The sequence below is a fragment of the Numida meleagris genome, chromosome 1 (assembly GCF_002078875.1).
Source record: "Numida meleagris isolate 19003 breed g44 Domestic line chromosome 1, NumMel1.0, whole genome shotgun sequence".
Lineage (NCBI taxonomy): Eukaryota > Metazoa > Chordata > Aves > Galliformes > Numididae > Numida > Numida meleagris.
The window spans coordinates 164221726-164237359 of NC_034409.1; the positions used below are offsets into that span (position 1 = coordinate 164221726).

A 15634-nucleotide genomic window follows, 5' to 3' on the forward strand; every position below is an offset into this window, starting at 1 on the left:
TAAAATTTTAACATGACAAAAAATTTACAGATATTTCTTACAGCATCATCTAATGTATGTCTGTATAGAACTGCCTTGTGTGGTGGAAGGAATGGCTGCTAACACTGGTATATAGCTAAATGAAACTGGGGAGGAAAATTCACCTTTCTTGTTACCTGGGTGGATTGTGATTCACATTTATTCTAAGCTGTATCTTTTCTTGAAAAAACTCGTCCTTGCTGGAGTGAAGTGTTGCCAGTAATGAAAGCAAGGAGGGGAAATAGCCAAACTGTCCTGTATTGAACAGTTTCAAAAACATTAGTTCTTCTGCTTGAAAAGTGTACCTTGATCTGTAGTCTGCAGACTAAAATGCGTAGATGGTAAAACTGTTCTATGCTTTATAGCAGTCTTCTGAATGAGAATTATTTGTGCCATTCCGTCTCTCAGTTTCAGTTGGTTACTCCATTTCTTTTGAGAAATTGGAAATTAATATCTTAGAAATAAGTGTTAAATAGCTGTGAATTTAAACAGATCGGCATGAAATGCAGTGATGTTTTTGTTTTAATGTTTTGTTTAGCACTGTTGGAAGAGAAGGATTTCACTCTGTTGAATCTGTTGTTAGCCAGCAGATGAGCCTTAGTATTGGTGATGATAGCACTGGCAGCTGGTCAAATCTAAGTTTTGAAGATGAACATCCCGATGAGAGCAGCAGTTTTCTTCATCTCAGTGACAGGTAACTATAAATACATTAGCACAGTTACAGCAGTTATCTTGGCATCAAGAAACGTGGTGTCGAGTGGGTTTTCTCCAGGGAGATGAGGGAAAAGAGATTATTTTGTCTTCAGCAAGCAATGAATTTTGTATTGAAAATGGCTCTAATATTGTATTTTGAATTGATGTTTTCCTACAAAACGTTTTGTTTGTGAATGTCAATAATATTTAAAGTGTAAAATAGGTAGTTTACATTGTCACTTGTGTTAGAGTTGCATCAAATAACACTGTACACGTATAACTTAAATATTAGTAAAAGATGCAGATATTTAAAAACAGCATGTATAAAATACAATTTGAAAGTAGTGTTTATTTAGTTCTGAAATTAAAAATTAATGGATTTTATGTAAATTCATCTATTCTTGAAAAGAACAAACATACTTAGTTTGCACGAGGAGATTTAAACAGCTGTTTTTAGGGGTTGAATTTATCAGCAGTTCATACTGGTACTGCTTATGCATTCATGTGTTACTAACCAGGAACTTACAGGTGTGTAGTACTGGAACTTGCCTGTTAAGGATAGTAACTTTTTCCACAGAGCTGCTTGCTGCATTTCCAGTGGCTGTTTGATAGCCAGCTAAATTAAAGCAGGAATTTAAAACATCTGCATCGTTTCTGTTGCCAGAGAAAACTGTAGTGTGTTGTAGCCCTAACTTCTTTATAGGCAAGATATGAGGAATGAGTAAGATTAGTTTTGCGTGAGGGATGTATCACTTAAGCAGAATGTTCAGTATTTCTGATGAAGAAAAGTAGAAATGGGAGTGTTGTTTTTTTCTTTTTTTACACTCATGCGATGTACACATAGATTATTTGGTACCAAAATGAAACTGATCAAGCGGCTGTAGGTTTTTTCCATGTCTTGTTTAAGCAAATATTTTAATCAAACCAATGCTATAATTTTTCTCACTCGTACAACAAAATACTTCTATAAAAGGAAACATTGCCTTAAAGAGATTTTAATAATGCATCATCTGTTGAATGAGTGGAAATAAATTTGACTTACATGGTGGAATTCAGAATATAAGGAAAGAAGAATCAGCATATTGGCAGTTACAAACAGTGAATAAAATGTGAGTTAATTGATGCTGAGGAAAAAAAAGATTAAAAAAAAAGTCTGGACGTGTTGTGCCCATGGTGTTTTTACTATCATTCCCAAAGCAGCTTTAAATGGAAAGAAAGTACTTTGTACAATTTTAAAGACAATCTGTTCACTAGAGAAGGAGCAACCTAAATTAGCATTTAACTCAGGGTAGGGGAGACATAATTTAGATAGCAAGGTGTTGGCAGAAGAAACTGGCATGCACAAGTTGCCCAGCTAGCTTTGCAAAACCAGATGTTGATTGTTAAGAGCACCTGTGTGTGTTTGTGTTGCTGAGTTCTAGCAGGTGGAAGTGAGAGGATCTGGGGTTATGGCCCTGAGCAAAAAGATGTTAGGGGGGGGGGGTTCTATCACAGAACAAGCTTCAGTAATAACACTGTTTGTGAAACAGTGGTATCGTAATCCTAGGAAATGAGGAATTATGTGGCATTGAGGATTTATTGCTTTTACATATATATATATATTTAACATAAGCTGTTTAATATAGCAAGAAAATGGCATTCGATCATGGAGCATTCATCATGCAGTTAAAATAGCTGAAAGTGTGGGATTTTTTTTTTTTTTTTTTTTTGTGGTCAGGGCCATCTATTTAAAAAATATTGCACTAATGATGTGTAAGCCATGTCAATGCCAGTTTGAAACAAATAAATACCCCGGAGCCCTGGGCAACCTGATGTAGCTGTGGTGTCCCTGTTCACTGTAGGGGAGTTGGACTAGATGGAGATGGCCCTCAGGGGTCCCTTCCAACTCTAAAGATTCTGTGATTCTATAATATACTTCGGGTAGCTTTGCTCCCTTGACAAAGGGAACATTTCTTAATACACGTGGCTTTCTCATACCTGAGAGGCTCCCTTCAGTCTTGGTGGTGCCGTCCTTGAAGTAGTAGGTATTATTAGACCAATTGTAGTGCCGCTACTTTACAGTTGGGTAATACAGGGAATAGTAAGCAAGTTTTTCTTGCAGGGAGGACCAGCCCTTTCCCAGCCATTGGCAGTATTTGATGGATACTGGTATTTAGACCCCTTTAGCCAACGTTTTGGAAATTATTGTGATAGCAAGCCTAGAAATTCCATTAATGATGGCTTAAATTTGTAGAACACAGGATCAGACCCCTTAGAAAACAACAGAATGCAATTTGTAACAGTCCAGTTCAGTTTAACTTGCTTTGCTTTGCTTGTTTCAGGGGAAATAAAACATTTTTTTCATAGGAACTCTTATTGACACGGTACATTCTCTCTCGATCGCAGGTCAATCTAAAAACTGTGCTTCAGTACTTACAGAGGGTTAAGCTGTCTGTAGACAAGGGAGCAAGACAAACTGGAAGGAATTATCAAAGCATAATCTCTGTAGCTGGATTTGAATGGAAATGCCAGTGAAAGTTCTTTTGTGGACTTGGTAAAGTTAGTTACTCAGAGGAGCATTCATGTTGTTTGCTTTGCATTTTCTAATGCTGGCAGGTTAAGTCTAGAAATACAGTAGTATTAGGCTTTTTCTTTAGTTCATTTATAGATATAGGCATAGGGTTTTCCAGAATATGGATCAGAGCATCCGGATGAGGTTATACTTCAGAACAGAAGCCTCCTGCCTTTGACTATATTATGTATGTAATACAAAATCTTGAAGCAGATGATGCAGTTCCTATATATATGATGAATATATATTTGTATAAGCAGCTTTTTTTTCCTGGTAATTCTTACGGTGATTTGTGTTGAGGAGCAGCATGAAGCCTTATAGAAGCATTATAATGCCTTTTTCTGTTTTTTTGCTTGTTCTGTCATTGCAGATTTTTAAGACTGACTTTGTTATAAGATGCTGAACTAAAGGTCACATTACAAAAACAAATGAACAAAAACCAAACAAACCAAACCATCTTTTATGATGCTATTACGTCATAATCACATGGTTAAATACATTAATTAGATTGTATTTCCAGACCCCAATTGATCTGTAAAATATATGAATGTATCTTATCAGAGTAGTACTATGCATGAGGTGATTCAGTTAGCTTGTGAATACTTCTTCCTTTAGTCTGAGAACTGGGGCAGCTTTTACTTCCACTTCTGTTATGCAGCTGCTATTCTCAATGACGGAGACTGAGCACAAAGTGTTGATACCAATAGACTGTGTTTAGAACCTCTTTTCTATATGTGTAACTCAGAACCAAGGTTAATATTAATACTTAATATATTCAGTGATAGCCTCAAACAGTAGCTTGAGAAATACTCTTGACCGGATTTGCATCTCCCATGCAAATCTAACAGGTAATTGCAACATCTTGGTAACTGCCTTTGGTGCTTTTTTTTTTTTTTAACTTGTGCATTTTAATAGGTTTTTTTTTTGCAATTCTAGGACCACTTTGATTTATTTGAAAGCTTCTGCTCTTTAATTTTCTTTATTTTTTTTTTCTCCTCAGTGTTCATATTGCAAGCTTGCTGACCTGCTGTTACTGTGTGGAAATTAGATGCTTAAATGTGCTTAAATGCACCCACACTGGGAAGCAAAGGACACTGATAGGTGATGCTGTTACTGACAGCTTCTTGAAAGAGATCAATATCTGGCTCTTGAAATGTTCCCTTTCACCATTTATTGTTTTAAATTTTAGTATTTGCCGTGAGCAGAATGTGTGGAAAAGAGCTTTTGCAGTCACACAAAACTTAGCCAAAGAGCTGCAGTAGGCATCTTGCAGTAGTTGTTTTCTGGAAATGCTTCATGGCTTGTCATACCATCTATAGTAGGTAACTGAGGCTTCTCAGAGTACTGATTGTCTTGAAATCGTATTCTTAGAAGGCTTCCAGACATGCTGTGGGAAAGGTGAAATTGGAAAGCAGGAGGTTTGATGAGTAGCTCCATCTTATACACAAGCACAAAGCTAACGAACTGCTAACGGTAGTGCCTAAAACATATCAGTTGTAGGTGACAAACAATCCGGTTAGGCCTGAGGACAGAATTACTGTTAGCATTGATCTGGAAAATTAATGAGTACAAATTAAAACATTCACCTGTATGCAGAAGCTTACCAGTTTTGCATTATAACACAGATTGTTACGCTGAATGTCACTGACAGTCATGTTTGTACTCTATTCCAGTAAGCGTTTTTAGCAAGTTTCTGCATTGTTGTGTTAAATGTCTTGACAGAACAGCTCTGAGGAAAATCAAGGTTCAAGTTTGAGCTATTGTTCTTTTCTAGTTCAGCTGTGTTCTCTTCTTCTCCTGGCAGTAATGGTAACAGCAGTAGCTGGAGCAGTCTTGGTTTAGAAGGGGATATGTATGAGGAGAATTTCTCCTTTCCAACATCAGACAGGTTGGTTGAGTTGAGAATATAAACCAGATGGGTTCCTTATATTTAATGCATGTAATCATCATTTTGGAAAATAAGAATATGGCACTTTTTTAATGCTTTTACGTTTTTTACTCTCTTCATGCCTAATCACAGTATGATTTTTTTTCATTAATTAATCCATACTGAATGGTTAAATTTGGCTGTGCTAAACTGGTGAATGTGTTCTGCTTGCAAAATGAAAGGTCCCACTTATGCATGTTCTTGCTTGCAGTTTACAAGTCTTTAGATTTACTTTTTCATGTGAACTAGAGCTTGCTTCCTACAGGATTTCTGTTTCTCATTAGCTTATGGAAACTTTTAACGTTTCTTGGTGAATGATTTTTGTAGAACATCTAACATACAGCTCTGAATAATCTGTAGCTGATCATACATGTGATATAAGATATCTCAACTTTTATTGCATACAAAGCATACCTGTCCTCTTCAATATTATCAAGTTTTTGTCCTATTTTAAAACATCTCTTTACATGTTTCTTGCCTTTTCTCTCTTCCCCTGAGAGTAAATCTCATGAACTTGATGAGAAATCCATTTCCAACTTGAAATGGTGTGAGAAGCAAAGCTTTTAATTGTCTTTTCTTAAATTTTCTGTGATCTTCCTGTCTTTACTGTTTAATCTTCAGTACAGTTTCAGGATTGACTATGTATCTTGTATGTATGTGGTTTTAATATTTTTGTTATATTTTTAAAATACAGTGATGGAACAGAAGATAAAGATGAGGATTCTAAGGATGCTGTAGAAGGTAATGTCAATTCCGGCATATATTGCTGTTCTTCACCTGTGTACTTGACGCGATTTATTTTTTGTTAATTCTTTGTTTTTGTAATCTGCAAAGTAACCCTGTTATCCCTGTGGATCATTATGATCATTGGTGTCATTACAGTGTCAGAATATGTTCTTAGATTAATATGTTGAGAGTGTGTGTTGAGAGAATGCACCAAAATATATAGCATCTGAGAAATATTAGTCTCATTTTTAGAAAACGTGTAATTAAGAAGTAAGATCTGTGGCTGATCAACTGTGATCAGCCTCTTGAATGTGTGAATTAGTGAGATATAAAATAAGGTCTGTAGAGAATCTTGTTAAAACTTTCTGTTTCTTAGACAACTCTGAACTTGTTTCAGTCTGAGTGAGATACAGAAGGTTGTTATCTCGTTACCTTCTGTGTTTTGGTCTCTCACTATGAGGTTGAATTAAAGACAAGTTACCATTATTCTTTCTCTTTACTTAAGCTGAGGGTGAAGAAAAAATAAATAAATTCATTGATTTAATGTCTTTATTTTTTTTTAATGTTAGGTTTGGAGCAAGTGAAAAAGACTTTAGCTATAATAAATATTGATCTGGAACCAAATCTAGTGGACCTGCAGCTCAGAGCAGCACTCCAGTGGCTAGCAGCTTCTGAAACAGAGGTGTCTGATCTTCACTTTCACGACGCTGCTACAAGGGAATTCGTCTTAGTAAGTACTTGAGTATGATGGACTTTGGGGGAAGGAGGAGTGAGATGAGGTTTGCAGGGTTTGCTTTATTTTTATTTGCTACATCAGCTGTTTCTGCTTTTCCACTCAGTAATAAAGAGGTGTTTGCTGGCGAGAAAAATCATTATTTAAATCCTGATGGGTCAAAGTGGGACAGGCTGTTTAGTCTGTGCATGTACAGTAAATAACAGTGCATTAATCAAAGCTGAGTTACCTTGTCTCACAAGTTGTTTTGCTTGGCTTATTCCGAGGAAAGGTACAGTTACAGCACTTTTGTTCAGTGAAAAAAATGTATTTTTAAAAGCATTTTTTAATATAGTGTTTAATTGTATACAAATTAAATCTCATTTTCGAGAACTTGCTTGTGCGAATAATTTTCTAACACTGTATCATCACACTGTTCTGCCTCAAGGTTTTTTGCCAGTAAATGCACCTTTTCTTATCAGAATTAAGTTAGGAAGTTTAGATCCTTGTTAAATATTAATTTTTTTTCCTCAAAGCAACTGCCGTCAAAACTATTAAGAAAGAGCACTCAATGAGACTGCTTCATTTTAGGTGCCTTTGTTTTGGTTTTAGAGATTGATGTGACCATACAGAAAGCTGAAGTTAATAGGAGAGGCTTCAGTAAAGTGCATCTCTTTGGGGAAAGACAAAAGTTTGGTATATCTAATGACTTGGGGATATTTCCATCACAAAAGTGACAGAAACTTCTTATTTTGATAAAGTCATAAAATTTTTTCCTTCACGTGACTGCACATTAAACTGCATTCAATAATCCAGCATTTATTACATGACCTATTTTTTTAATCTTCTACGTAGGATCTATTTTTTTTACCCAGTTAACTTACTTAGTTCCTTGATGTGAGTGAGCTTTGTTTAGTGGCTGTCATTCTGGCTTCCTGCATAGCTTTTGCTGTCCTTTGAAGATCTGTCCATCCTTGACCTGTGTGAACTACAACGTTGCAAGCACTCAGGCAGACTAGGGGTAGGATCCACAACCGTTAGTGGTAATCTTATTTTCCGTGTGTTTGTCCTGTATCTTACATGGTAACATACCATGTAGAACAATGGAAAGAAAAGATGGCAAATGTCTCTTCCTCCTACTCTACTTCTTGTGCGGGCTTTTACTTGGCTAGAGTCTGAAGTTACAATGCTGTCTTTAAACTAATGCCTAAAGATGCCTAGGAGACATACTGTAGCTAACAAGAGAATATGCTGAGAAAAGTACTCTGCAAAATAAGTGTCTATTGTGTCTTTTTTTTTTTTTTATATAATTTTTTAATTGTCAGTTTATAATTTCAGAGAACGAAACCTTTCTGGAAGGATACTTGTAAATTTAATAAGAATATTCTTCTGAAAAGCCCCTGTGTTCTTTCTCGATTATATTTGATAGAAACAAGATATTTAGCAGTACAATACAAGAAGTCTTGTAGTTAGTCTCACACTGATGTTGATGATCTGGCCCAAATTGAGGTTCTCAATTTGGAAATAGTCATTCTCGGATCTATCACTAGTGAAACTAGACGCACCTCCAGAGGGCACTGTAGCCCAGCAGAAAACTAAACTGACTTCTGCTTTCTGATGTCTTCCCCAGCTAAATTGACCACTGCGTATAATCTCTAAGTCAGCTCTGCGGTTTTGATAATCTCATAGCTACTTTGGTAAGGTACCACAGTTACATAAGGAATAAACCTGGGCTTTTAAAATCACATTGAAAACAGTAATTTTCACTTTAAGCAGCTGGAAGTTTCAGGAAGGGAGGAGAGGCATATGTTAGCTGATCAGAGCAGGATAATAAGCCACTGATGTTTTGTGGCTGTATAAAAGATAAAAATATACCTTGCCTGCTATATGCTGGTAGTTACTAGCTGAAACTGGGTATGAACTCTTAAGAGTTCGCACTGTACTCAACAAGGCAGATAAGTTGATTACCTGTATATGAAACAAAATGGTTTGCTGCTTAAACAAGAAGCTAGTCAATTAGACAAGTCTTGAGAAAAAAAAATCAAGAAGATCTGACAGCATGGATATGCAAGTGCCTAGATTAAAAAATGTGTGCAAATGCATACAGTTTTTAATCAGAGCATATCCAACTGTTCTAAGATTTCTGGTGTCTATTTTGAGTAAACTCAATTGATTCTCTTGCGTGACAGTAGGAAACATCAGTCATAAAGAAATGGTGGGATTGAACTCAATTAAAACATAAAGATAAGTGAAACCAGGTGACAGCTCTCTCATATTTAGTATGATGATATCTTCTTCTTTAGACAGAAACTTTAAACTGTATTTGCCTAAGTACATCTTTGGACTTCAGCCAAACTTCTCTCTGGTGTAAGAAAAATTACCATTCTTTTATAAACCATTTACAAAATTGCCTCTTGTAGCCCATAAAACTGTTGTTCGCTGTGGTGTATTTTAAAATTTACAAATAACTCATGGAAATAACTTTAGAGTTCTGTCTCCTTCTTACGTAGAATGTGTTCTTTTATTTTTTTAATTGAAGAAATGTTAGTGTTCAAGATACATTCTGGTCAAGATTAGAGAGGTCTTCTGCTCATTCAAGATAATGTGTACTCACAAGTCAGCTGTTTTGTTCATGCTTTTAGGTGTGGATTGATTACAACTGAAAGTGCAGACTGAAATGTTAGGTATTCATATTCTTCCTGACAGTTCCGTCACCTGTCTCCTTGCAGTCTGAACATCACACCTAGGTGAAGAAATAGGGAAAAGTTGTTTCACTCTTCTTTTTTTTCCTAGAATGTTCATACTTCAGTTTGACAGATCTCAGAAAAAGAAAACACTATAAATTTTTAATTTGGTAACTGTGAAGGTATTTCGCTGAATGACTTTTTAAAACTTAATTTCTTGAAAGCAGTAAAATTCTACAGTTACAAAAAATATGTGAAGTGTATGTCTAAATTGTTGTTGTTAAATGCAGCATTGATGGTTATGCTGAAAGCTACCAAGAATATATATATTTTAAGCTAAAGATTTTTTTAGTTCTGGGCAAACTGACAAATTCACTGTGTTAGTGTAGGCTTTCTTCCATATATAGCTAATCTTGACATACAGGCAAAGGACATTTCTTGCTTGGGCTCCTGAACGAGGAAAATGTTTTCAGCTACACTGATCTCTATTCACAAATGGTAGTTTAACGTAACCTTCACCTTTTCCTCTTGTCCAAGATGCTATAATTTCCTAACTCTGAAGGCTCTGTTTCCGTTGAGGGTAGCATCTGTGCCACCCAAACCACACTATATGTTGTGAAAGGAAAATCCACATCCTTTTATTAAGACCGAGTTTTGTCTTTTTATATGTGCGTTATTGGCATGGGAGGGGTGGCAAATGTCTTAACCTTGTGTTCGGAATTTCCTGTTTTCTGCAGTCTTGATGAACCACAGCCTTCATACCTATGGCACCAGATCATTTGAAAATGTCACTCCCTCCAGAAGAAACTTTTGTAAAAAGCGCTTGATCCTTGAGGAAGTTTTTGTTTTTGTAGATGTGGGAATAATGATTAACTTGTTAGAACTGATCTCTTATGAGCTAATGTTTCAAGAATAGCTTCTCTAACTGTTAATCAGGATGTGCTGGTCAAAATATTTTGTTTTGTGTTTCCCCTGTATCCCCTTTAGCTTTCCAGAAGACTGCGAGAAAGGGATTGGAAAGTGGGAGATCTCTTGCAAGCAGTGTTGAAGTACTGTGAAATGCTAGAGAAGGCATCCGATGGAGAACAAGCCCTAGATAAGTCTTTGGTTGGGTGGCTTCTGGATAATGTCTGAAAAAGTCCAAAGATGGAACACTCTTCGCTTCATTCCTCTTTCAGAAGGAGATAGGAAGAACGTAGATATATAATGTAAAATTCAATTAATGAATGTTCAAGTAATTGTCAGCATTTAAAAGACTGAGGTGAAAGTCAAAGTATCTGTGCTGTGCTTTGTGATACTGTGCACATGGTATGTTTATTCAGTCCATAATCAATATTGTCCACCCATGCATAACTTGTATTTACTGCTGTGTTCAGACCATTGAGATAGTTATGAAAAAGTACCTTGTCTGTGATAGTAGTTTGGAGGAGACAGTCTCAGACGTGATATTCAGGATTCCCACTGCACCAGGATTGCTCTTTCCCATTTGTGCGTGTGCTGTATTCACAGTGGGACTATGGACACTTATGTTCTGGAAAAATCTGCCCTCATAGTCTGCAGCAGGATTTTCCAGAAGAATTATCAGTCTTGGCCAGGTGTTAGGTGCACAAGGGCAGATAACAGGAGGAAAATGGACTTGCCCAGGCAGACCCTTAGTAAAGTCTGCCTTCATAGCTGCCTTTATCAGTTCAGATTTTCTAAGATGTGAGAGTCTGCTCTGAAACTGAGGTGCAAATACTTGTTCCCATTTGTTGATTATACAGCTGGTAAGTTCTGGTAGAAGGACAGACAGGGCAGCTGAGCATAACTTCATAAGAACTTAAGCAAAGTTTCCTGAAGTTTTCCAGTCAAGTTTAAATTACTGAATTTCTTACTGAAGTGTCTTGTATGAAAGTACTTGTTTAACATTGATTTTATGCCTGAAGAATTTGTATGTTAGTCTTCGTTGTGGTTTAACCCCAGCAGGCAGCTCAGCACCACACAGCTACTTGCTCACTGCCCCTCACAGTGAGACTGCAAAGAGAACTGCAAAGGTGAAAGTGTGAGAACTCATGGCTTGAGGTAAAGACAGCTGGAGCAAAAGCTGCTCTTGCAAGCAAAGCAAGATCAGGGCTCCCTCACATGTAAGGGGTGCTTGGGAAGACAACCACCATGACTCCAGATGCCACCCTCCCCGCCCTTCCATCTTTTATTGCTGAGCATAACACTACATGATGTGGAATACCTCTTTGGTTAGTCTGTGTCAGCTGTCCTGGCTACGTCCCTGATCAGCATATTGTGCCCCTCTGCTCCTCACTGGCAGGTCATCATGAGAAGCTTTCAGCTTCTCATTTCATGGCCATGGCTCTGTAGCAACTAAAATATCAATGTGTTATCAATATTATTTTCATCACAAGTCCAAAACATAGCACCATACAAACCTCTGTGAAGAAAAGTAATTCAAGCCAAAGCTGGGAGAGTCTCACTCACAAAGTGTCAAATAGAAATTTTTTTCTCTGAGAATTGTCGCCATCTTTTTGACTAGTCTAATTCTTGACTTCTTACCTTCCATACATGAGTTTTCTTTTCAGTAATAATTTTCTTACTTGCTGAGCACTTAAGTGTTAGCAAGGAAAGCTAATTAAAATATAAAGGAGAAATTTATTGCAAATGGATTTTTCATTTTTCTTAACTACCTTTGCTGAATATTTTTAAAGGCACTTTTAATCAAGTCTGTTTAGCAGTCTAATCATGTTTCTTACTAGTACTGCTGACTTGCCTTTCTGTCTGAAGGAAAGTCTGGATCTTTACATATCCTGTCATTTGAAAATGCTTTGGGGGTTTGCTTTTTTGTTTTTATGCATTCTTTTTTTAGAAAAAGGCACTTGCTAGTAATTACAAGGCTGCCACCTCAAAATTCATATCACTTGAAAGCGAAATCGTGGTGTTTCATTTAGTTTGGATGAACAAAAGAATCTTAATGGCTTTGTCATGGGAAAATACACTGTTGGTGTGATGTGAATTTCAGGGTGTGATCCCAAATGAAAAGAAGTGGATGTCTTTAAATCTGTTCATGAGTTATAGTGCAATATGTACAATTCTGATTCCTCGTGTCCTAAATGACTATAAAGTGTCACACTGGTAAGAGCACTTTTCTTGCAATGTCTGTGTGTGTCAGGAAGGCATTCCACTCGTCAGTGAAGGTCTTTTTACAGAGACCTGGTTTATTTTAGTTTTCATTTGTCATCTGGTTTTCAAAAGGGACCCTGTCTTGGATCTCAAAGTTTACCTTTCAAACTGAGTTAGGTTTATATACGTAAATGTGTGTTCACACATGTGCATGCACACACAAGTAGATCTCTTTATGTATCTATATTATGTATTAGATCTCACCTATATGCATTTACAACATAAATTTTTATTACTAACTTGAAACTGTTATTCTCATAGTTTATTACCTCATGTGACGTATCATTTCACTGACTGAAAGATCTGTATATGCCATATGACAAAGACCAAAAAAACACTACAGGATCTTTTGCCCCTTTATAGGTAATGATACTAAGTTACAGGAATCAGTTTTCTCTAGAGCACAAAGAGCGGAGAAAAAACTATTTTAATTTCTCTATATGGAAGATGAGTCTAGTAACAAATAAATGTGAAGGGTTATACAGATTTTTTTTTTCTATTTTTATTTTCTCCCTCATTTTCTCCCTCTCCCCCCATTTTCCTTTCTTCTCCCTTTTTTTCAGGCGTAGTCTTTGAGAATGTTGACTTTCAACTTTGTACCAGACAAAAACTTTGAACCATCCTCTTTCCCTAACATCTTCCCTTTAACAAGGGATAAGGAACTTGCATAAATTTAACTTCAAGATCAAAATGCTAAGAAAATAAAACACAAAAACCAGAGCCTGAGAACTAACTTTTCCTCTGGCTTTTGGTATTCCCGTTGAAATGAAATTTCAGAACGTGAGGACACAGTAATGCTAGTACAATGTTTCTGTGCAGGTCCAAAACCAAGCTGAAAATGATATTGAAGACATTGTAAATGTGCAGACCTGTTAGTAGACTTCAACACACAAAACAGGACAAAAACCAAAACAGGAATAGCCATTTTTAAACTCATCTCTTCGGTACGTTGGATTTTATAAAAACAGTGGTTTTTAAAATTTGTCTGATGAAAAATTAAAAGATTGTGCAACTCCCAAAGTTTCCAGCTGTTCAAAAGGTTAAGTGAACAAAAGTTGTGCTATAAATGAAGTCTTCATTTCAAAGTGGATCAAATACATTGCATTACTCCATTGACTGATGTTAAGGATGACATTGATTTTTTAGTCTGCAAGGAAAGAAACAATTAATTAACATGAGAATCCAAATTAACATGAGAAAAGTTACAAAATACTTCATTTTTGTTTAAAAAAAACCTCAATTTTCTACTCAAATTGCTTTAAACTTGTATTCTGGATGCTCTGACTTTCTGTTATTGAAATTGGAATCAAACTGGACTCAGAAAATTACTATAATTTAATCATTTTAATAGCTGTTGCAGAAATCTTACTGGTGCTGTCTGTTACATTAGTGACATAGCTGTTCTTTTCTACAGTGAGTCTTATAAAATGCTATTACTGAGTTTATTTAAAACTCCTGACCACAAATGCAGAAGTGTAAATGACAACTGTAAAAGTATGGAGGGCTACATTTTGGTACATTTAAACCAGGCAAATATGCTTATAAACGTGCAGTGAGGTGGTTTGTTTCATCTTGCAAATTTTTCTGCATGGGAAGCTCAACTTGGTAATTTAATTTTAAATTAAAGAAAAATATATACAGTGATGTCACCATTCCAGAAGGCACCCTCCCTTAAACACTCCATGAATACATTTGGTGTAGAAGTGCTTTGATGTTTTGTAGGATACTGTAGAATAAGAGCGCTTTGAAAATAATCCCTCCATAAATTAACAATTAGAAGTGGCCATATTTAAGACAAATTTAAACATTTAGAGCGGGGTGCATAAATAATACATAAGTGCACGTAAAAACCAAACCCGCATGCTAAAATTAAAGAAGATCTACTGTTTCAAAATGAGGATGTGAAAAATGAGTCAATACCACATACTTGAATGCGATTTGCATAGTATTTTTGTTCTTGAGTTGAAAATGACTCTGTAAACTTTTTAAAAAAAATTAAAAAACCAAAAACATAAACCTAACAACCCACATTCCGAGACTAATTAGGTCTCCCAAAAATGGTACCATATTTTAAACATGACATTTTTTAATGTTACTTTATCTAGGACCTTTTCTATTAAGAGTCGTATCCTGTTGGAGATGGGAACATGGTATATACTAAACACTGTCACCAGCGAAAAAATTAGTTTTACAGAGGTGATTTGCAAAGAAAAATACAAGATTCGGGACTGATTTTAGTGTAAGAATTAATGGCTTTTCTGCAAGAGCCACTGCTGTCGAGCATTTGACTGTCAAGTACTTTAGCTCTGAAGAGACATGTACAGAGCCCAGCCACTGTAGTCACTTTATTTTATACCATCTTTGTACATTCCTGTTGTATAGCTGGAGTTGTAGTTTTAGAGGGTCTTTATTCCGTTGTAATGTCTGAATAGTATTTAATACTGAAATTTATTATAATTTGCTGGAACTGCTGCTTATTTGTGCAGTGTTAAGATAATTCACAGCCCAGTTAGTGATGCAATTGTATACCAAAAGCAGTTTGAATAACTATAAATGTTTATGTCACTGTACTCAATGAATATGAAGGTCTCGTATAACGGTGATGAGTTTTGCCATTTTAATAATTTAACTATACTCAGTTTTCAGATTATAAACTCCAGGTTGCACTAAATTTGTCCTTGTTTTAGCAGTGGCTTAAAATAAAACACATTTCACTGGCTTTGAGAGAGCTGTCATTTCTTGTAAATTCATTCGATGTTACTTTACAGTTAACACAGCTAATATTGGTCCTACTCAGTGTTGTGTGAGGGCACTTGAATGGCATAGTAAACAGCGCTAATGCATCAGGAGATGGCATCGTTCTCACAGGATTTAATTGCTGTCTGAAGAATGCAAGAGCACCCTTTTACTGTCTTTGGGTTGAGAGGTAAGCCTGAAGTTCCAGTCATAGAAAGTACATCATTGTGTGAATTCTGTTGGGAGATACTAGGCAAGAAATCAACTGTAGTATCTCAGCGTAAGCAGGATGAATAACCAGTCTATTTCATCTCGCCTGAAGGCTAGGTCAGGGAGGGTGACCTGATAATTCCATGTGGACCGAGGACGGTCTTGGCACATTGTACAGTTCTCGGGGAACCAGACTAAGAGGCACCTTT

General features: G+C 36.2%; 1 protein-coding gene across 3 annotated transcripts in view; it reads left to right on the forward strand.

Moving 5' to 3' along the window:
* AKAP11 (A-kinase anchoring protein 11) overlaps positions 1–15203 on the forward strand; it is a 39610-nt gene extending 24407 nt beyond the window's left edge. Inside the window, exons 8-12 of one of the 3 annotated variants that reach the window (XM_021375129.1) lie at positions 557–712; positions 5037–5150; positions 5884–5930; positions 6485–6645; positions 10299–15203. In XM_021375129.1, the coding sequence (XP_021230804.1) occupies positions 557–712; positions 5037–5150; positions 5884–5930; positions 6485–6645; positions 10299–10445 (625 nt within the window). In that variant the 3' untranslated portion in view covers positions 10446–15203. The remainder of the gene's footprint in view (positions 1–556; positions 713–5036; positions 5151–5883; positions 5931–6484; positions 6646–10298) is intronic. The other 2 variants (XM_021375138.1, XM_021375144.1) reach the window with 2 other exon arrangements.